We start from the raw sequence: 22,203 nt of genomic DNA, 5'->3' as shown, positions 1-22,203 counted from the left end.
TCTGGCCACAGATATGCACAGATAAACAAATACATAACTGCAAGAAATAAGTGTGTAAATTATAGGGCTTACCATTACTTGCAATCTGAAATACTTCCTTTAATGTTAGTATTTCTGAAAAAGTTCAAGAATAATTTAAGTTTGGCACATTTATGAAATACATTTGTTTGGAAAACAATAACTGCTACTTAAACTATAATTAAAACTCAAAATAATATTTCATAGTTCAACATTCAGGGTGAAAAAGCTACTCTGTGTTTCAGCTAGTCTATGAAACATCTACTATCATTAGCAACAGTTACACCACCAGAAAATCTACTTGCTACAAATTAGTGATATGACATAAAAACAAATTTAAAAACCCACTGTAAATGGTAAGATATGCAAATATTCTGATTTAGTGCCAGAATCATGCATTTTTGATATATGAATCTAAATATTCAAATGCTAAACGAGAAACAAAACATCTCATTAATAAGATTATGCCATTCAGTCCCCTTACACTGAAGAAAAGAGATCTTGTTCTAGACCTTAGAAATGACCATTCTTGAGGATCACAACCACAATTAGTAACTCCATCTTTAAAATACATTAGATGTATTGGTGACTGAGTAAAGTAAAGGTGGCACGGGTTGCAGTCCAGAAATGGTGTAGGTGTAGAATAGTATAATACGCATTTGTCTGTATTCCATGTATAATTTAAATACTTTACCATTCACTGATACATTAGTTCAATATTTTTAATCTCTCTACATATTTTGGAAGTAAGTGTGTATGGCTGAGATTACAAGTTATGGGAAAGCAAAACCAATTCTATAAAACTCTCATTGTATCACCTAGTAATCCTAAGTGGGTAAAAATAAAACCCACAAACGACTAGGTTGCAGATTGTTAGATGTGCCAGTACCCCTACCTCTTGCCACTTCGGCCCATACACACACCTCTATACCCTGTGCCACTATCCTAACTCAGGCCTTGGTCATATCTCACTGGACTCCCACAACTTCCCAGTCTAGTCTCCTACATAACAAGGCTACTCTATTCCATCCTCCAAAGGAATTGTGTCTCTCCTTAAAGACCCCCATTGGCTTCTCCTTCGCTCATAATCTGAAGTCTAGCCTCTTAGCATGACCTACTCCCATCTACTCTATTTCTGGATTCATCTCCTGCCTCACTCTAACACATACAGCATTGCAGCCACACTGAGTTTCTTGCTACTGTCAAATAGGCTGTGTATTTCTAAAAGCCATATCTTGTGCACTCTAATCCCTCTAACAGAACAATGACTGTTCTCCTGGCAAATTCCTCTTCACTGTTCAATGCTCATGTCACATCCTTGGGTAAAGCCTTGCTGACCCCCTCCTAACAGCCCCGCCAGCACCTTGCTCATTCCCTAATTATAAGAGACATAAGTGTTGTAATTATGCGTGTGCCCACTTCCTTCTCTAGAATTTCTCAAAAGAGGGGATATCTTATCCATATTGGTATTTCTCAATATCTAGTTTGACATCTAGCAGGAGCTCCTATAAATGTTTGGTAACTGAGCAAAGTAAGAGTGGCATAGGCTGTCATCCAGAAATTGTGTAAGTATAGAGTAATATGCATTTTACAAGCGTTGATCTCACAGCCAATGAAAGTAAACATAAGCTTGACTTCAATACCTTTCAGATCTCTTTCTTTAAACTGGGTAATGGGGAACATCATGGCATCAGCAAGTTGAGTTGAAAGCACTGCATGACAAGAGCTAAGCTAGAAAAAGAAAGACCAAAAAGGCCAAATAACTATACACAGACATTTAACCAGTGTTATGTAAATTAAACATAATCTAGTAAAAATGGTTCTGATATATTTTATATAGGAAAACACTAAAAATTATGTGATGTAGTACAAAATACTATATAGTCAAAAAATACCATTTACTAAACTCTTAGAAAACACAGAATGACCTTGGATTTGGTAACACTTTCTTGCATATGACACTAAAAGCACAAGGAACAAGAGAAAATATATAATGGACATCATCAAAATTTAAAACTTCTATGCATGAAAGCGCACCATCAAGAAAGTAAAAAAAAAAAAACAACTCAGAATGGGAGAAAATATTTGCCAATTATGTATCTGATAAGTAACTTGTATCTAGAAAGAGAACTTTTACAACTAATAAAAAGACAACCAATTTAAAAACGGGCAAAGGATCTCTATAATTTCTTCAAAGATAAACAAATGGCCAATAAGCACATGAAAAGGTGCTCAATATCATTAGACATCAAGAAAATGCAAATCAAAACCACAGTGAGATACCATTTCACACTCACTCAGATGGCCATAATTTTTTAAAAAATTTTAAATACACACAAACTAAAATAATTGTTGGCGAGGATGTGGAAAAACTGGAACCCTCCTACATTGCTGGTAGGAATGTAAAATGGTGCAGGCACTGTAGAAAACAGTTTGGTGGTTTTCTAAAATTATTTAACTTTTAAATAAACATAAAATTACCATGCAATGATCCAGCAATCCCATTTCTGGGTACCTACTCAAGAGAACTGAAAACTGTTGTTCAAAACAAAAAAAAAATCTCGTATATGAATGCTCATAATAACATTATTTGAACTAGTTAAAAGGTAGAAACAACACAAATAAACAATGACTAAACAGATACACAGATATATAAAGAGATGACCAGATAAACAAAACTTGGTATATCCATAACAATGAAATTTTATTTAGCCAAAAAAGGAATGAAGTACTGAGGCATATTACAACATGAATGAACCTTGAACACATTATGCTAAGTGAAAACAGACATAAAAAAGTCTAAAATTATGAGTCCATTTATATGAAATATCAAAAGTAGGCAAATCCATACAGAAAGAAGATTAGTGGTTGACAAGGGCTGAGGGAGCAGGGAGGTGGAAGTGACTGCTTGATATGGTTTGGCTGTGTCCCCACCCAAATCTCATTGTCAAATGTAGCTCCCATAATTCCCACATGTTGTGGGAGGGGCCCCATGGGAGATAACTGAATCATGGGGGCAGTTTCCCCCATACTGTTCTCGTGGTAGTGAATAAGTTTCACGAGATCTGATGATTTTCTAAGGGGTTCTCCTTTCCTTGTCTTTCATTCTCTCTCATCTGCCGCCATGTAAGATGTGCCTTTCGCCTTCCGCCATGATTGTGAGGCCTCCCCAGCCACATGGAACTGTGAGTCCATTAAACTTCTTTTTCTTTATAAATTACTCATCTCAGGTATATCTTTATCAGCAGTGTGAAAGCAGACTAATACACTGCTTAACGGGCACAAGGCTTCCTTTGAGATGATGAAAATGTCCTAAAAACCATACAGTGGTTATGGTTGCATAGCACTGTGAATGCACTAAATATCATGAATGACAAATTTTATGCTATGCGTACTTTACCACAATTTTTTTAAATGAAAAAAATTACATTATTTCTTTATCTTGATTTCCCGGTAAAACATTTTGCTATAATGGGTTATTAAAATATTTCAAAAAAATCACTTTTCCAGTTAAGAGTCTAGAAAACACAGGACTATCGAATGGTCCATGTGAAAAGAAGAGGTTTTACTGCAACAGTAGAGAACAGTTAATGATTCTCCATAATCTCTCACTACCTTTTTTTCCTCTTACCTTTTAGGTCTTTGTTTTAATGATTTGTTGTGATAACTGATTTGAGGAATTCAGGGTTGATTCTGGCTGTTTAGGATAGCAGGATTAATAAAGACTAAACAGTAAAATGTTGCTTAATAGCAAAAGAGCAACCACAAAGAACCCAGATGTAGTTCACTACCTAACTCTTCTCTCCCTGCCTACATCAAATGACACATGTCAAGATTGAATGTTAACACGGACTGTGTATAGAAGAAGCACGTCTGTAAGTTTATTCCTGGAAAACAATGTTTAATCAGGTAAAGAAAGTATTGTTTTGATGAGCCAGCCACCAGGATGTGGAATTAAGGTTCCTCTTTAGTCATCTCTTTAATAGAGCTTTATTCATAAAATAAAAGCTAAGCAACTGGGTAACTTAATTATAAGACCATTTAATCAAGCAAAATAAAATAAACGTTTACCTCATCTATAACTTTTGAAAACTGTTGCAATGTAGAGCTCATAACTTCATCATCACCTCCCAATGGAAAACGCTGAAAAGCAAGAAACAGATGAGGTAAAGTTTCAATGCTGTGTCTTTTGGGAATGACATTACTATAATTTACATTTTTAAATAACTTCAGAAAACTTCCAAAATTTTGAAAAAGCTCTAAAATATCATTTAACTAAAATTGTGTAATGTATATAATAAACATTAATTGTTTATTAAGTAACCAATTGACATGGCATATTGGAATACCCACTGTACTGGAAGTTCAAAGATTTAGCATTTAGCTCCAGTTCCTCCAATAACAGTGTAATGTTCAGCAAGTCACAACTTCTTCATTTGTAAAAAGAAAACAAGTAAACTAGATAGCCTCTGTATTTAATATTAAATCATTAAAATTATCTGAACATAAGTGCTATCATGAAATTTCAATGGCATATTCTGTGAATTCAAGAAAACTTAAGGATTCTTGTTGAAAGTCTATCTATACAGATACTATACTTTTAAAATTATGCTTTTAAAACTTTGATATACAATACCTGTTTTTCATATTCTTTTAAAAGTTTTGAGGTCAGGTGTGTTGCTGCACTTAATTCATTCTATGGAAAAAGCATTCAAATTAGCATATTACTGAGAAAAAAGTTTTAGTTTTTTCTAATTAAATACCTAATTTATTTATTATCACTTAATATAAATATTGTACATGTTTTTTAAAACCTTCATTAAATCACTGGAAAGGGGTACTACCATTAAAGCACTTTAAAAGAAAACTCAAACCATAAAATAGACACTCTCAAGGAATTCAGCAGTGTTCCTGGTGTTTGTTTTTGCTAATAAAAACTAAGCACTAAATACTTTAAAGCCTAGAAATAAACTGATATAACCTTAGCAAAATCTTTAGAGCATCTACGTTGATGACTGATTATTGCCCTCTGTAGATGCTGATACTAGACTACAGTAAGCACTTAATAACATACAACCAAAATGTGGTTGACCCAGTCATATAACAGCAACACAGCCATATGAAAAACTTTAATTTAGTTTTTTTGGTGAATATAACAAATAGAACATTTCTTTAACATATTAATCATATATCTCTGTAGTCAGAAAGCAAACCTTCAGAGCCTGATCACAAGGAAAAACTAAACAACAACATAGCAACTCTTAAGTACGTAATGAAAATGTGAAGCCAAAAAGCAAACAATATGAGAAGGGAAAAAAATAAAACTTGTATGCTTAATTAATCCCAAAGAAAGTATATTACAGAACCTAGATTGCTGTTTAAGCTTATAATTAAGTTATCCAAACATAGCTTCAAATTTTATTGCTGGTCAATAAGAAAACTTAGTCATACCCTTCATCTTCTTGTACTCCAGAGGTACATCTAATTTTTAGTGCCTTCTTTTAACTAGACAGAGGCAGCCAACTTTCAAATACTCCACTGAAAAAGGGAAAGTGTTGGCCAGGTGCAGTGGCTCACGCCTGTAATCCCAGCACTTTGGGAGGCCGAGGCGGGCAGATCACCTGAGGTCAGGAGTTCGAGACCAGCCTGGCCAACATGGTGAAACCCTGCCTCTACTAAAAATACAAAATTATCCGGGCATAGTAGTGCATGCCTGTAGTTCCAGCTACTCAGGAGGCTGAGTCAGGAGAATTGCTTGAACCTGGGAGGTGGAGGGTGCAGTGAGCTGAGATTGCACCATTGCAATCCAGCCTGGGAGACATTAGCAAAACTCCATCTCCAAAAAAAAAAAAAAAAGGGGGCCGGGTGCAATCTCAGCACTTTGGGAGGCCAAGGCGGGCGGATCACCTGAGGTCGGGAGTTCGAGACCAGCCTGACCAACATGGAGAAACCCTGTCTCTACTAAAAATACAAAATTAGCCGGGCATGCTGGTGCATGCCTGTAATCCCAGCTACTTGAGAGGCTGAGGCAGGAGACTCACTTGAACCCAGGGGGCGGAGGTTGCAGTGACCCAAGATCACGCTACTGCACTCCAGCCTGGGCAACAAGGGCAAAGCTCCATCTCAAAAAAAAAAAAAAAGGTGTGGGTGGGGAAGTGCTCCATAAGATTGTAATAAGCATGATTAGGGAAAATACCGGTGATGACATGGGGTCTTCATTCAAATCTTAGGAAAGATCACTATCAGTGAGTTTAATGGGGGGTTTCCCCCAAACTATGTTTGGGGAGAATGGGCAGATGCTTCAATCTTCTATCACTTTTGTAGTGCTACAAACTGTACACTAGTAGTTGAAATGTCAGTTCTGTAATACAGTCAATGTTCATTAATCCATTCAACAAATATTTATTACTATGAGCCTAACACAGGGCTAAAGCAGTGGTCAACAAGACAGGCACTATCTGTACTCATGAGGCTTAAAGATTCGTGTTTTAAAAGCATCAAGTTAGTCCTTAGTGTTTTACCTGTGCATCATAAATCCGATGCATAGCTTGATACAACTGGTTCATATAGTTGGAAATAGCTGTGGCATCTTCTTCAAATACACCTAGTAAAGACCTTGTCTGTATAAAACAATAGCAATAAGTTTATGTTAATCATTATACAAATCAGATGGAAAAATATTTTTTCTAAAGGAAGCAAAAATCGTAGGATATTAAAGTTCTAGTAATTCTGAGTTTTAATCTATTTTGTCTCTTTTGATAGTAATGTTAAGAAGTCTGTTTTTTTTGTTCTTAGTTTCACTTCAACAAAGCAGAGGTATTTTCCAACTATGTCACACAAACTTTAGGAGAAACAACAGAGGTATATTTTCATAAACTAAAAATTCTATAAACTAAGAACAAATCAACAGAAACATTCAAAGCTAAATTAACAGCATTCCATGTAGTATAAATATTTTAAATGTCTTACTTCAGGATAATTTAGTATGATTATTTCTTCTACAGTTTTTGCTAGAAGAGGCCAAACCCCTCCCTGTCCTAATCTAAAAATACCACAGTACACCCTCCCCAACATGGCCGACTCTTCAGCATATAAAATGCTAACTAGGTTTTTCTGAATGCACAATTTGGGGGTTTTCCTTTCTTCTTCTTTATACATGTCTATATTGTTTGGCTTTTGTTTTGTTTTGTCATTTTTCTACCATGCACATTTAAAAATTATCTTCATTTTAGGCCGAGCACAGTAGTTCATGCCTGTAATCTCAGCACTTTGGGAGGCCGAGGCAGGCAGATCATGAGGTCAGGAGATTGAGACCATCCTGGTTAACACAGTGAAACCCCGTTTCTACTAAAAATACAAAAAATTAGCCGGGTGTGGTGGCACGTGCCTGTAGTCACAGCTACTCAGGAGGCTGAGGCAAGAGAATAGCTTGAACTTGGGAGGTGAAGGTTGCAGTGAGCCGAGATCACGCCACTGCACTTCAGCCTGGGCGGGCGACAAAGCAACACTCTGTCTCAAAATAAAAAAAAATTTTTTTAATTATCTTTATTTTAAGGGGGAAAGCTTATAAGTAAATGTTAAGAATGTCAGGCCGGGTGCAGTGGCTCACACCTGTAATCCCAGCACTTTGGGAGGCCGAGGCGGGTGGATCACGAGGTCAGGAGATTGAGACCATCCTGGCTAACACGGTGAAACCCCGCCTCTACTAAAAATACAAAAAAATTAGCCGGGTATGGTGGCGAGCCCCTGTAGTCCCAGCTACTCGGGAGGCTGAGGCAGGAGAATGGCGTGAACCTGGGAGGCGGAGCTTGCAGTGAGCCGAGATCGTGCCACTGCACTCCAGCTTGGGCAATAGAGGGAGACTCCGCCTCAAAAAAAAAAAAAAAAAAAAAGAATGTCAATAAAAATTTATCAAAGATAAGGAAACTAAGGCTATCAAAGGCAAGGTAGACATACTCACATTACATCCCAAAGGCCCAGGGGAAGAATGAAAATACCAACAACTACTGGAGATAACTGCAGCTTAAAATCTAAAAGATGTATTTTTATTCTAAAAATAATTTATGCCTCAGCCTTAGAAACTGTTGTGGGTGTCGCTGTTGCTGTTTGAGACAGGGTCTCATTCTTCTCCCAGGCTGGAGTGCAGTAACATGATCTCGGCTCACTGCAGCCTTGACCTCTTGAGCTCAAAAAATCCTCCCACCTCAGCCTCCCAGGTAGCTGGGACTACAGACATGTGCCACTATGTCTGGCTACTTTTTTTCTATTTTTTGTAGTGACAGGGTCTCACTATGCTGCTCAGGCTGGTTTCAAACACCTGGGCTCAAGCAATTCTCCTACCTCAGCCTCCCAAAGTGCTGGGATTACAGGTCAGGTGTGAGCCACCACACATGGCCAAAAATTTTTTTTTCTTTTTTTTTTTTTTTTGAGACGGAGTCTCGCTCTGTCCCCCAGGCTGGAGTGCAGTGGCGCGATCTCGGCTCACTGCAAGCTCCGCCTCCTGGGTTCACGCCATTCTCCTGCCTCAGCCTCCCGAGTAGCTGGGACTACAGGCGCCCGCCACCACGCCCGGCTAATTTTTAGTATTTTTAGTAGAGATGGGGTTTCACCGTGTTAGCCAGGATGGTCTCGATCTCCTGACCTCGTGATCCACCCGCCTCGGCCTCCCAAAGTGCTGGGATTACAGGCGTGAGCCACCGCGCCCGGCCAAAAATTTTTTTTTCTTAAATCAACTTATTCCTTAGCTTCCTATTTTCAGAGGAGGAAGCTAAGTCAATATAGTATAAAGAAGGGGAAAAGACACAAAATCATGACGCCAGTAAGTCCCTATTTTCAGTCCTCTACTTCCCCAGGCCTCAGAGATTTAGATTTGACAGAATCTTTTTCAAACACTCCACTACAATTCCATATAGTGCTATTTTAAGATGTAAAAAAGAAAGCATCAGGAAATCTTGTTTGGCTAGTGCCATTCTCAAGAAAAATCTGCCGCTTTGTTTTTTTTTGTTTGTTTGTTTGTTTTTTCTAAAAATGGGTAATTCCAATTCAAGGAGTTACATATTTATGTAAAAACTTGTAGCATAATTAAATTTAAAAGCTCTTCTTAGCACAAAGCAAGTTGAAACAGATTCCCTATTTTAAGCTAACAATATCAACTTCAACACTGGATAATTACTGTTTGTTTAAAGTTAGTAGCTTAAAAAATAGAATCAATATGGTACCATTTCATCAAGTCTACGATGGTATCCATTGTAAAATGCATCATTTTTATTTTTGTACTACTCAAACAAAACAATGCTGGCAATTAAGCTATGATTTAAGGTTTTCTTATGTCTTGAATTTTTTACCTTATATTTATGAAAACAGACCTTCACACAGAATTTTATCATATACAGCTCTCATGTAAACATAAGAAATATAAGCATCATAAATTTATTTCTAAAACTTCACAGAGTTCGAATCTTATGAACCACTCTTTTTTTTTTTTTTTTTTTTTTTTTTTTGAGTCAGAGTCTCACTGTGTCGCCCAGGCTGGAGTGCAGTGGTGTGATCCTGGCTCACTGCACGCTCTGCCTCCCGCATTCACGCCATTCTCCTGCCTCAGCCTCCCGTGTAGCTGGGACTACAGGTGCCAGCCACCACACCCGGCTAATTTTTTGTATTTTTAGTAGAGACGGGGTTTCATCGTGTTAGCCAGGATGGTCTCGATCTCCTGACCTTGTGATCCGCCTGCCCCGGCCTCCCAAAGTGCTGGGATTACAGGCGTGAGCCACCGCACCGGGCCCACGAACCACTTTTCAACTCGAGAGTCATCAATATGCATGTTTTCCTATACATTATCATTCTCTGTGCCATGAGGAGATAAGTATTTCTTAGAAGTACTCCATTTTTGTCCCTAATATTTTCTTCCAAGAAACTGATACTCATTCAGCAAATTTTGATGATGTCATTTGACATCTCACCAGGTGTCAAAGGAAGGTTTTCGGACAACAACCAGGACTGATATTCCTTTCTCAAATGGTGGCAAAATTGATTTGTTAGTTGAACAGTGAGAGACTACACTTGGCCAGTATGCTACTAGGAGAAACAACCAAGTATGTACATTTGCAGGCAATGTGAAATACATTACTACTGCTACCTGGCTGATAGCAATTGTTAATATACCATCAACTCTAAGAGGAATCCCAATCAGAGACATCAAAATGTTGGGAGGAAAGGCACATCTCATGATTAATTCATATTATGCAAAAACAGAAGATCCCATTTGGCACTGGGGTTTGTCTTCACTGTTCTATCATAGATGAATCACTAAGATACATATCTACATATAAAATCAATTAATTTTTTAAAGATCATTATCTGTTCTTAGTAATTAACAAGGTTTATTTTGATTTTGATTTTCAAAACAACATATAAATATGGACAAGGCATCTACTATAAGCTTAAGATTTTCTGGCTCAATGGATGATCTTTTGCAGAACTGTCTGGTTTGGGCAAGATAATTCCAAACATGCTTTTTCCCCCCCTAGGTTCCAGGCAGTATTCTTAAAAGATGCTTGTTTGATCAGCTGGATTTTGGACTTGCAAATTCTCCCTAATTTAATACGTAGTTACTATAAATCAAAACTAAAAGAAGGGTAACTGTAATTCAGGATAGTCTTCCATCACTCCCAGGCTCTTTTTTTTTTTTTTTTTTTAAGAGCCAAAGCCTCGTTCTGTTACCCAGGCTGGAGTGCAGTGGCGTAATCATAGCTCACTGCAGCCACGGACTCCTGGACTCAATCGATCCTCCTGCCCTAGCCTCCTGAATAGCTGGGACTACAGGTGCATGCCACCACGCCCAGCTAATTTTATTTTTTGTAGAGATGAGGTCTTGCTATTTGGCCCAGGGTGGTCTTGAACCCCCACCCTCAAGTGTTTACTAGCATGAGCCACTGTGCCAGGCCAAGGCTCTAACTTCTTTAGGTAGCAACTGGCAGGCCACTTTTGATTAGATCTAAACGATCTAAAAAAAATTAAAAACTAATCAAACAAAAAACTTTTAGGGCCTGGTACAGTGGCTTACATCTGTAATCCCAGCACTAAGGCCAGGAGTTCAAGACCAGCCTGGCCAACATAGTGAAACCCTGTCTTTACAAAAAAAAAATTTCTTTTTTTTTTTTTTTTTTAAGACGGAGTCTCGCACGGTTGCCCGGGCTGGAGTGCAACAGCGCAATTTCGACTCACTGCAACCTCCGCCTCCCGGGTTCAAGCGATTCTCCTGCCTCAGCCTCCCAAGTAGCTCGGATTACAGACGTCCGCCACCACGCCCGGCTAATTTTTTGTATTTTTAGGAGAGACGGGGTTTCACTATGTTGGCCAGGTCGGTCTCAAACTCCTGACCTCATGATTCGCCCGCCTCGTCCTCCCAAAGTGCTGAGATTACAGGCGTGAGCCACCACGCCCAGTCTTCTACAAAAAATGTTTAAATTCGTTGGGCTACTTGGGAGGCTGAGGAAGCCGAATCACTTGAACCCGGGAGGTGGAGGTTGCAGTGAGCCAAGATCATGCCACTGCACTCTAGCCTGGGCGACAAGAGCAAAACTCCATCTCCAAAAAAAATAAAATAAAATAAAATAAAATAAAATTAGCTGAGCTTGGTGGCGTGTGCCCAGGAGTTTGAGGTTTCTGAGCTATGGCTGCGCCACTGCAATCCAACCTACGTGACAGTGAGACTCTGCCTCAAAAAAAAACAAAAAACTTACCATGAGCTTTAAAAGTCTTCATATTCTTTGCTGCTCTGCTTCTTGGACTCTATTCTAGATAAAATAGTTCAAACTGAGAAGAAAATTTATGCTCCAAAGCATTAATCTCAGCCCTATTTATAAAAGCAAAACTTTGGGAAAACTCAAAGTCCAGCAAAGGGTCGTGAAATCAGTTAAGGAAATGTGTGGTCTTCAAATGTTTTTATTTGGAATGTAAAAACATATGAAGATACTTAAGTGATAATGTTAAGTTAAAAGCAGGATAAAGATCATTATGCACAATATAATCTCAATTCCATTAAAACATGTAGAAGAAAAAAAACAGTAGAATAAAGAAAGCAAACTGTTAATAAGGTTTTGCTGGGTAACCAACAGGTAATTGTGTGTTATTCTTTTCTGGACCTTCCAATTTTTCTGAAGGAAGCAACTATTACTTCTTTTTAATCAGGGTCAAAAATAAAAACATGTCATTAAGACACAACAGCTGAGGTTCAGAGAAGTTGAATGATTTGCCCTAAAGCAGAAGGTAGTAAGTGGCAGTGATGACTAAAAACCTCCTCAACCCTAGATCCAAGGCTTTGCATTCTGCCACAGGTTCAACCTAAGAATCACCTCCAAGTATGTACACTTCCTAAATCCCAGTTGTACCAATTAATTTTCCCAAGTAAATTTTACCTAGTTCAAATTTATTGCCTTTCAACATTGAAGGGATATCAATGTGGCTACTTCATTAAAAATTAGCTGGCACAGGCCAGGCGCGGTGGCTCACACCTGTAATCCCAGCACTTTGAGAGGCCAAGGCGGGCAGATCACCTGAGGTCAGGAGTTCGAGACCAGCCTGGCCAACATGGCAAAACCCCGTCTCTACAAAAAATACAAAAACTAGGTGGGCGTGGTGGCACACGTCTGTAATCCCAGCTACTCAGGAGGCTGAGGCATGAGAATCACTTGAACCCGGGAGGCAGAGGTTGCAGTGAGCCAAGATTGCAACATTGCACTCCAGCCTGGGCAACAAGAGCAAAACCCCGTCTCAGGAAAAAAAAAAAAAAAAAAGCTGGCACAGTGGCACACGCCTGTATTCCCAGCTGCTAGGGAGGCTGAGGCAGGAGGATCACTTCAGCATAGGTGTTCCAGGACATAGTGCACTACGATAGTGTCTGTGAACAGCCATTGCTCTCCAGACTGGGAAACATAGCAAGATCCCCATCTCAAAAAACAAACAAATATACTGTAAAACGGACACTAGTATGATGCATGCTTGTAAAGAAAAAAAAAAAAAACCACAATTCTTAAGTTGTAAACTAATCTGGCAAAAACCTCAAGACATTAGATGAGTCAAGAGTTTATCTCTGCCTCACAAGTCATTTCCAGGGCAGTGTGCAATCCATTATGAGTTTATAGTCTTTATGGGCTATTAAAAAAAAAAGCCAAGTAAGAGAAGAAAGGTAAGGCAATCTGTTGAATCTTACATAATAAAAAGTAAAATGACAAAGTACACCTGACCAATTCCACAAACTTTTTGCAAATCATCTGAAACAAATACAGTTTATAACTTTATATGGAGAAATCATCAAGAAAAAAATTGAACCGAGTATACTGGCAGTCAAGATAAACCAAATGTGAGTTTCTCTTTTTGTCACTATCGGCTGATAAGAGTACATTAGCAGCAGGCAACTGGCCTGTGAAGATAACTTTCAGAATAAAAAAGAACAAATCAATTCTACAATCAGAGCCCCATTTCAACTTGGCAATTAACATTGGCACAAAATCCATGGCAGAAGTGCCATCCAGGAAAAGGAGATCTAGACCTCTTCTGCTTTTCTTCTTTGGGGGCCATGTTCAACTGTAAAGACACACGAAATGGTGCAACTGCATTTCTAAATCAGCAACAATTCAGAAATGTTTCATTCTAAATAGTGTCCAACCAGCAACACCGTCTTAAATCGTTTAAATTATCGTGTAAAACGGCTTAGAGATGAAGTTTTCCCTATGCAAGTTACAGCCCCTGCCAACATTTTAAAAAATATAGCTGGTTTCATTCTTCAGTACTGAAAACATATTAAATGGTTACATTTTCCAAAACTGTCTTAAGCTAGAGCAACCACATCAGCATCATTCCGACGCACAGAACACAGGGCTTTTATTTTGATGAGTTTATTAAGGCCAAGTCTGCAGGGAGCAGCGCAGCAGTCGAGGAGCGGCGAAGGCACCGTCCATCCCTCGCCGTGCACAGCTCGAGTGACAGCGACCACAGTCACGGCCGCGACACGGGCACACTCGGCGGGGAGAGCGGTCTTGGGCTCCGGGACCCGTCGCGGGCTTTGCCGTTAGGGCTCCACACACAACCTTACAGCCTCTCCCAAAGAAAAACGATCCATTTCCTTCCCTAGCTTGCTGAGCCTCGGAAATCATTAAATAAGACTATCGGGGTTTCTCTCCCTTCTGCAATTTTTCTGAAGAGGTTCTCAGGGAGAAAATTCCAGGATCGAGATTTGGCACCTCACATCACCGCGATAAAAACGGCGCCTTTCGTCAAATAAAAAAGAGACCCGCGCGAGTACGTGACCGCCCGGCCCACGAGCACCAGCGGCTCGGTCTCCGCCTGCGGCCCTCGGCCCAGCCGAGCAGGCCCACGCGGGCCTTGGGCGGCGGGCCCAGCCTCCACAACTCGGGGCGCGGCCTGCGACGGGCGGTGACCTAGGGCGGCGGCGGCCCCCACCTGGGCCGGGCCGGGCCGGGCACCTGCGGGAGCCGCGGAGGCGCCAGAACTGGGGTCGGCCCGCTGGGCTCTCCCTCGTCGCCCACCAGCTCCCGCGCCTCACCTGCGGGCTGTCCTCCAGCGTCTCCTCGATGGGCAGCTTGTCGATCCCCGGCATCGTGGCAGAGGGAGGGCGGTGGCAGGAGACGCAGCGGCCGCCCACAGCTCCCCGCGCCTGCCCGCCCGCCGCAGCTGACCCCGGCCCGCCCTCTCCGGCAGGGGCTGCCGCCGTCCCCGCCCGCACAGCCTTCTCCAGGCGCCGAGCGGCCGTGCGGGAAATCCCGCCCCCTCGGCCTCCCTGCCCCGCCTCCCGGCGCGTCCATTGGCTCCCGGGGACGCCCATCCGCGCTGCGGCGGTGGTCGGGAGGTTCCCGTGCGGCGCTCGGCTCTCCCGCGAGCGCGGGCGTCGGAAGCGGCGGAGGTGGCAGTGTCTGCCCTGGGATGGCCTTCCCTGCACGCGCGCGTTTGTATCTAAATCGCAGGGGACCGTCTCTTCCTCAGCTTGCCGGCGCGAGGAGCCGGAGCCTCAAGTTAGGGCCACACGGGGGAATTTGGGGCGGGTTGACTTTTCCCGCAACATATTTTGTCAGAGACCTTGGAGAAAGTCCTACTGCTGGCGCCTTTTAGTTTCCTCAGATGATAACATTCCCAACTCCGTTCGAAGCGTCCAGTCTTAATCCCCTCCAGCAGAATGGTGCTGACTAACTCAGATGTCTGAGATCCGCAGCTGTGTCAATAATAGGGCTTTCTGGCAAACTTGTGAACGTAGGCTCGAAATTGTTTTTCTGGACGCTTGAATATCAGTATATTCAGTTGAAAACATGTGATTTTGTTGCCAGTTTATCAGTTCCTACCTGGCCTCCCGAGGTCAGTCCTTCAGGACTGACGCTGCAACTCCAACTCCCATGTTTCTTTTAAATCACAAAGGAAAATATCTTTTAAAAATCAGGATACACTGATTAATTATGTTAGTAACTAATTGGCATTTCTGTTGAATCAAAAAGTTTTGGAAGCGTTAAATAGTTTTAGCCTCTAATTTTACAATAAAGTGAAGCTCAAAGTTGGGAATTTGACCAGATGAGGGCTACAAGCCCATCCTTTCCTCCTCCCTCTTCATCTTTCCCAACCTGTCACCCTGGCTCGTTTATGTCTCTGTATAGTTGTAGGCTTTCATCATTATACAGAGAAAATAACAGAGTAACTAGTGTCTTCTAAACATCTAGCCATTAATTCCATCAATCCATTCCATTTTCATTCAAGAAATACCAGAGATGCTGAGTAAAGATCAATTAGCTGCCTGGTTCCACAGATACATGGGAACAAATCCAGAATAGTAGTAGCTCAAATCCAAACATAGTAACAAATAGAAGTTATATATTTTAAACGAAAATAGTAGATTTTCCCATGATCTCTTGAAAGAAAGATAAAATTATATTTTTAAAGTTTTGTTGAGTAGACTTGCATTGTAGTTTTACGGAATTATTTTTAGTGTTACAATCTTTAAAAGTTTTCCCCTTAGATTGTTTATCAGCCAGTCTCTCTCTCTCGAAGAGTTCTTTAGTTTTTGAGGAAGTTGATTGGGAGGCAGTTCTTACAATGAGTTAAGGGTTCCCAGTTGTGTTACAGTTTCTTTTTCCTTGATATCTCATTTCTACTCTGCCAACAAGAACACCATGCACCCCAGCTCTAAAGAAGGAAGACTTTCAAGGTAAGTGACCTTCCTGATTGAACTGAGTTAGATTTTAAATGAAGAAGAAAGGTTGTGGCAACTGTTAAGAATCAGGAGTAAGTGAGGAGTGTAAACAATGTATAAGAAAGAAAAAAAAAAAAGGCCTGGCGCTGTGGCTCACGCCTGTAATCCCAGCAATTTGGGAGGCCGTGGCAGGTGGATCACCTGAGGTCAGGAGTTCAAGACCAGCCTGCCCAACATGGCGAAACCCAGTCTCTACTAACAATACAAAAATTAGCCGGGCGTGGTGGCGTGCCTGTAGTCCCAGCTACTCAGGCGGCTGAGGCAGGAGACTCAATTGAAGCCGGGAGGCCCAGGTGCAGCGAGCTGAGATCATGCCACTGCACTCCGGCCTGGGCGACAGAGCGAGACTCCGTATCAAAAAAAAAAAAAAAGAAAGAAAAGAAAAGTATTTGTTACCTAATTAACTTGGCCAAACCAAATAATTCCGATGAAAAATTCGATTAGTTATCTGAATTATCTGGGTGTGGTATTGTTAAGTTAAATGATTTCCTTCTTAGTGTGTTATGTACATCTAAACTGCGTTTCTGTAAAGGACTCTCAAGAGGCCATTACATTATCGCAGAATGGCAAGGAATTCTTGCCGGACTCAGCTGGTTAAAAAATAAAACAGGCTGGGCGCGGTGGGGCTCACGCCTGTAATCCCAGCACTTTGGGAGGCTGAGGCAGGCGGATCAAGAGGTCAAGAGATGGAAACCATCCTGGCCAACTGGTGAAACCCCGTCTCTACCAAAAATACAAAAATTAGCTGGGCATGGTGGCACGCGCCTGTAGTTCCAGCTCTTTGGGAAGCTGAGGCAGGAGAATCGCTTGAACCCGGGAGGTGGAGGTTGCAGTGAGCCGAAACTGCACTCCAGCCTGGGCGACAGAGCCAGACTCTGTCTCAAAAACAAAAAATAAATAAAAATGAAAAAATAAAACAAACAAAAACAGGTTCACATTCAATTGGATGGAGAGGTAGGTTTAGTCAAATCTAGTTTTAACCTATTTGTACTAGAATCCAGTTTTAACCTTCCATTTGGATTCTCTAGCTTTAGGCCACTGTATACCCTGCTCATCCAAAAATATGGTTGTATTTCCTAAGTTAAAACATCTCCAAAGCTGCAAAACTCATAGTCCTTTTTGATAACCACTTTAAGTTTATTCAGCCTAAGTTTTGTGCAGTTAACCAAACTCAGTTCATTTTAAGCCAGTTTTCTTTCATACAGGAAATGAGGCTTGTTCAGAGAATGCCTTAGGGGTTACTGGAGACTCGTGTGGGTAGTAGAGTAAAAACTTTGGGCAACTGGTTAATTTTATGGAAAGCAAGTCAGGATTAAACAACATCCACTAAAGATTTCTTTGAGATGTTTCACATATATACCTTGAGACATTTCACACATATAATTTACAATAAAAGGACATACAGTCTTGTAAATAGAGTTGTTAATTATTAGTCTCCTAAAATTATATTTGGTCTTATAATTAGGTTTTTACATGATACTCCTTGAAGTTCTGGTCTGTGATCTGTAATAGGAAAGAATCCAATAACCCAAGTGATGCTGGTGCTTTACTTTTAAAAATTATCCCTTTAGGTCAGTGGTTTCCAAACTTAATGCACACATAAAAGTTATCTGGGAAGGTTGTTAGCATACAGATTCCTGAGCCCTGCCGGAAGATTTTGGTGTAGTAGGTCAGAGTCAGGGCTGGGAATCTCTCCAGTTAAGTCTGAAGTGGGTAATCCACAAACCACATGAGGAAAAACTCTATCCAAGATGGAGAATGATCATTTCCCTTTCCTAAATCACTTTGTATTTAAAAAAATTTTTTAAAGAGTCAGGTGGGCACAGTAGCTCATGCTTGTAATCCTAGCACTTTGGGAGGTCAAGGTGGAAGGATTGCTTAAGCTCTGGAGTTTGAGACTAGCCTGGGCAACACAGAGACACCATCTCTACAAAAAAAAATTAAATTAAAATTTTAAAAAATTGGCCTGGTGCAGTGGCTCACGCCTGTAATCCCAGCACTTTGGGAGACCGAGGCGGGTGGATCACCTGAGGTCAAGAGTTCAAGACCAGGCTGGGCAACATAGTGAAAACCCGTCTCTGCAAAAATTAGCCGGATGTGGTGGTAGGTTCCTGTTATCCCAGCTATTCGGGAGGCTGAGGCAGGAGAATCGCTTGAACTTGGGAGGCGGAGGTTGCAGTGAGCCCAAATCACACCACTGCACTCCAACCTGGGTGACAAAGCGAGACTCAGTCTAAATTAAAAAAAAAAATTAACAAAAAATAAAGAGTCAAGCAAACATTTAGAAAAGGAATCCTGGATTCCAGCTACGGATGGTGAGAAGGACATGATTTCCAGGCTAACGAGCCTGGAAACCACCTACTCACAAATATTCTCTAAAAGACTCCATCAATCTAAAATTCTGGGAAATTCATACTGCTTTTAAAGAGTATAATGTATAATGCAAAAAATTCTGGTTGTTACCTAGTAAATCACTCCTTAATAGGACTAACTTTAACAGATAATTCATTATTTTCTTAATACCAGCTGAGATAAAGCAGATTCAGGAAAGAGCAGATTTCAAGAAAATTGATAATTTGGGAACTTCAGTCATTTAATCTATTTTAAAACATTAGAGCCAGTGGCAGAGTAGGGGGAAGCTTTGGACAATTGGAGGGTAGAACAAAAAGTTCTGAGGAATGGGTTGCAAAAAGAGGTGGGAGGGCACTAAGGACCAACTGGTTCTTCATTGTGCCACTGCAAACTAACTTCTGCCTTTGACCTTGACCTTGATGTCACTTTTACTCATTGCCACAGCATCCTTAGAATGTGGGACAATTCTGCAGCTTCAACTTTCTTGATGGTAAAAAGAAAAAAAAAAAACTTCTAGGAAAATTGTATATGCTTTTGTTTATCTATGGTTGCCTTGATTCCTTTTTAGAAGAACACGTTAATTAATTTGTCTGAGCAGGCCAAGAACTTTAACACAAAATAGCATCATAGCCCTTCTGTGGGGAGGTAGATGAGAACATGGTTATGAGCTCATGAGCTTGGGCTGTGATTTAAATTCTGGCTCCACTGTTTAGTAGCTCTGTGACTTAAGTACGGTTATTTAACTTCTCTGTTTCTCCATTCTGTCATGTGAAAAATGGAGCTTAATACTAGAGAACTTACATTAATAGTGTTGTTAAGATGATTAATGAGCTTTTAGAGTAGCTCCTAGCGCAATAAGCATTCAGTAAAAATTAATTATCTTTTTCATTATCAACTATTAAATATTAAAATATTTTAATACATTTAAGGAAGCTTTTTTGTCTCTATCATATTTTTTTAAAAACTAATATTTTTTAAATCAGAAGATTGGGCTCATTACCTTAGAGAATTCTGATGCTATTTTAAATAACATTAGTTACTCTTGCTAATGTTTTATCACTTTGATTTGGGGGCTTTTGAGGCCAAAACCAAAATTTCAAAATCGATAAATATGTACTTTGAAATTCTGGTGGAAAAGTGTACCAAAACAATTACCAAAATAGCCAAGATTATTGCCATTTTGAGGTTTTTAGGAGTTTTTGTTTTGTTTTTTGTTTTGTTTTTTGTTTGGCGGGTGGTGAGTGGGTAGAGGTGCCCCAAAGTTAAAAGATTTTCATGACACTTACCCCACATGGGAATTCTGGAAGGAACAGTCAAATCATTGGGGAAAAAATTGATCATAGGCTGGGGGCGGTGGCTCACACCTGTAATCCCAAAATTTTGGGAGGCTGAGGTGGGAGGATCGCTTGAGCCCAGGAATTTGAGACTAACCTGGGCAACATAGTGAGACCGTGTCTCTACAAAAAATTTAAAAATTAGCCAGGTGTGGTGGCACATGCCTGTAGTCCCAGTTACTCGGGAGGCTGAGGTGGGAGGATTGCTTAAGCCCAGGAGGTCAAGGCTGCAGTGAGCCGTGATCTTGCCGCTGTACTCCAGCCTGGTGATAGCGAGACCCTGTCTCAAAAAAAATGCTTTTAGGGAAATTAATATGTCCTGTGCCTGTTTAATCATTGAAAACATTTTAATATGTTCAGAGCCATAGAGGGCAGTGAAAAACAGAGTAGCAGAATTGATTATACCAGTACTATTTATCCAGTGGCTAATATAAATAAGACTCTCAGGGATAATTCACACGTGCTTCCAAGAACACTAGATGGCACCAATTATTTAGGATTCAGACTACCTCAGGGAACAGCTGTCTTCATTCAACAAATATTTATTAAATAATGAACAAAACAAAAATATCTGTCATTGTGGAGCTACAGGTTAGTAGATATGGTGAGGAGAAAGACAATAAAAAATAAACATAGTAAGTAGTATTAGAAGTATAGCATATTGGCCGGGAGCAGTGGCTCATGCCTATAATCCCAGCACTTTGGGAGGCCGAGGCGGGTGGATCACGAGATCAGGAGTTCAAGACCAGCCTTGACAATATGGCGAAACCCCATCTCTACTAAAAATACAAAAATTAGCTGGGCATGGTGGCACGCGACTGTAGTCCCAGCTGCTCGGGAGGCTGAGGCAGGAGAATCGCTTGAACCCGGGAGGCAGAGTTTGCAGTGAGCCGAGATTGTGCCACTGCACTCCAGCCTGGGTGACAGAGCACGACTCCATCTCAAAATAAATAAATAGATATATAAGAAGTATAGCATATTACAGCTACAAGGCTGTAGTGAGCTATGATTGCACCCCTGTACTCCAGCCTGGGCAAACCTTATCTTATATAGTAAAATAAAGAATAATATGTTAGAATATCATAAGTGCTATAGAAAATAGAGTAGGGAAGGCCAGGCACAGCAGCTCATGCTTGTAATCCCAGCACTTTGGGAGGCTGAGGTGGGAGGATGGCTTGAGCCCAGGAGTTCAAGACCAGCCTGAGCAACATGACAAGAACCCATCTTAACAAAAAAAAAGTTTTTAATTGGCTGGGTATGGTGGTGTGTACCTATGGTCCTAGCTACTTGGGAGGCTGAGGTGGGAGGATCGCTTGAGCTGGAGAGTTGGAGGCTGCATTGAGCCATGGAGTAGAGGCTGCACTCCAGCATGGGTGACAGAGCAAGGCCTTGTCTCAAAAAAAAAAAAAAAAAATTAGGGAAAACAGAGCCGGGGCAGCTGCAATTTTAAACAGGTTCTTCAGAATGGGCTTCATTGAGAAAGTAACATCTGAACAAAAACTTGGAGTGGCTGGAATGAGCCATGGGGATATCTAGGGAGCAAACATTCCAGAAGGAGAGACCATCAGGGCAGAAGCCGTCACCCCTAATGTAAGAGTGGCCTGGCCTGGTTCAAGAATTGCGCAGAGCCCAAGATGACAGGAGAAGAGCAAGCCAGGGGAAAGCCTGAGGTGTAAAGGAAGGGAGAGGAGGCCACGTCAGGCAAAGCCTTGTGCCCACTATGAGGACTTTGGCTCTTACCCTAATTTTGGACAAAAACACCTTTAATAAAGGCAGCAATTTGAAACAAGTGTTGGGGAAACTGGAGAATTGGTGATATACTATATAATAAATTATGGGTGGCCAGGCGTGGTGGCTCATGCCTGTAATCCCAGCACTTTGGGAGGCCAAGGTGGGTGGATCATTTGAGGTCAGGAGTTCAAGACTAGCCTGGCCAATATGATGAAACCCTGTCTCCACTAAAAATACAAAAATTAGATGGGCAGTGGTGGTGCACGCCTGTAATCCCAGCTACTTGGGAGGCTGAGGCAGGAGAATCACTTGAGCCTGGGGGGCAGAGGTTGCGGTGAGCCAAGATCGCACCGCTGCACTCCACCCTGGGCGACAGAGTGAGAATCTGTCTCAGAAAAAAAAATAAATAAATAAACAAATGGCAAATTAACTTTGTCTTAAGTAAACTCAATCATTTACGAGATCCTTTGATTTAAAGGGAAAAGACTACATTAGTGATTTAGCTAAATCACATTC

At 40.9% G+C, this 22,203-nt stretch overlaps 2 protein-coding genes across 4 annotated transcripts in view; one reads left to right on the top strand and one right to left on the bottom strand.

Moving 5' to 3' along the window:
- The window catches only part of APPL1 (adaptor protein, phosphotyrosine interacting with PH domain and leucine zipper 1), a 45,635-nt gene extending 30,841 nt beyond the window's left edge, over positions 1 to 14,794 (bottom strand). Inside the window, exons 1-6 of one of the 2 annotated variants that reach the window (XM_031009361.3) lie at positions 14,582 to 14,794; positions 6,540 to 6,638; positions 4,655 to 4,714; positions 4,090 to 4,161; positions 1,662 to 1,749; positions 73 to 114 (exon numbers count right to left, since the gene is read on the bottom strand). In XM_031009361.3, the coding sequence (XP_030865221.1) occupies positions 73 to 114; positions 1,662 to 1,749; positions 4,090 to 4,161; positions 4,655 to 4,714; positions 6,540 to 6,638; positions 14,582 to 14,635 (415 nt within the window). In that variant the 5' untranslated portion in view covers positions 14,636 to 14,794. Of the gene's footprint in view, positions 1 to 72; positions 115 to 1,661; positions 1,750 to 4,089; positions 4,162 to 4,654; positions 4,715 to 6,539; positions 6,639 to 11,759; positions 11,814 to 14,581 lie in introns of those variants that run through there. The other variant, XM_055383179.2, reaches the window with a different exon arrangement.
- A 63-nt stretch (positions 14,795 to 14,857) lies between these two features.
- The window catches only part of HESX1 (HESX homeobox 1), a 29,817-nt gene continuing 22,471 nt past the window's right edge, over positions 14,858 to 22,203 (top strand). The window contains exons 1-2 of one of the 2 annotated variants that reach the window (XM_004034349.4): positions 14,858 to 14,984; positions 16,185 to 16,225. The gene's annotated coding sequence lies outside the window, so the exon portion shown is untranslated. Of the gene's footprint in view, positions 15,048 to 16,184; positions 16,226 to 22,203 lie in introns of both variants that reach the window. The other variant, XM_055383178.2, reaches the window with a different exon arrangement.

Source organism: Gorilla gorilla, chromosome 2, assembly GCF_029281585.2.
Source record: "Gorilla gorilla gorilla isolate KB3781 chromosome 2, NHGRI_mGorGor1-v2.1_pri, whole genome shotgun sequence".
Lineage (NCBI taxonomy): Eukaryota > Metazoa > Chordata > Mammalia > Primates > Hominidae > Gorilla > Gorilla gorilla.
The sequence above is the reverse complement of the archived record's forward strand: the minus strand, read 5'-3'. Positions and strand labels throughout refer to the sequence as shown.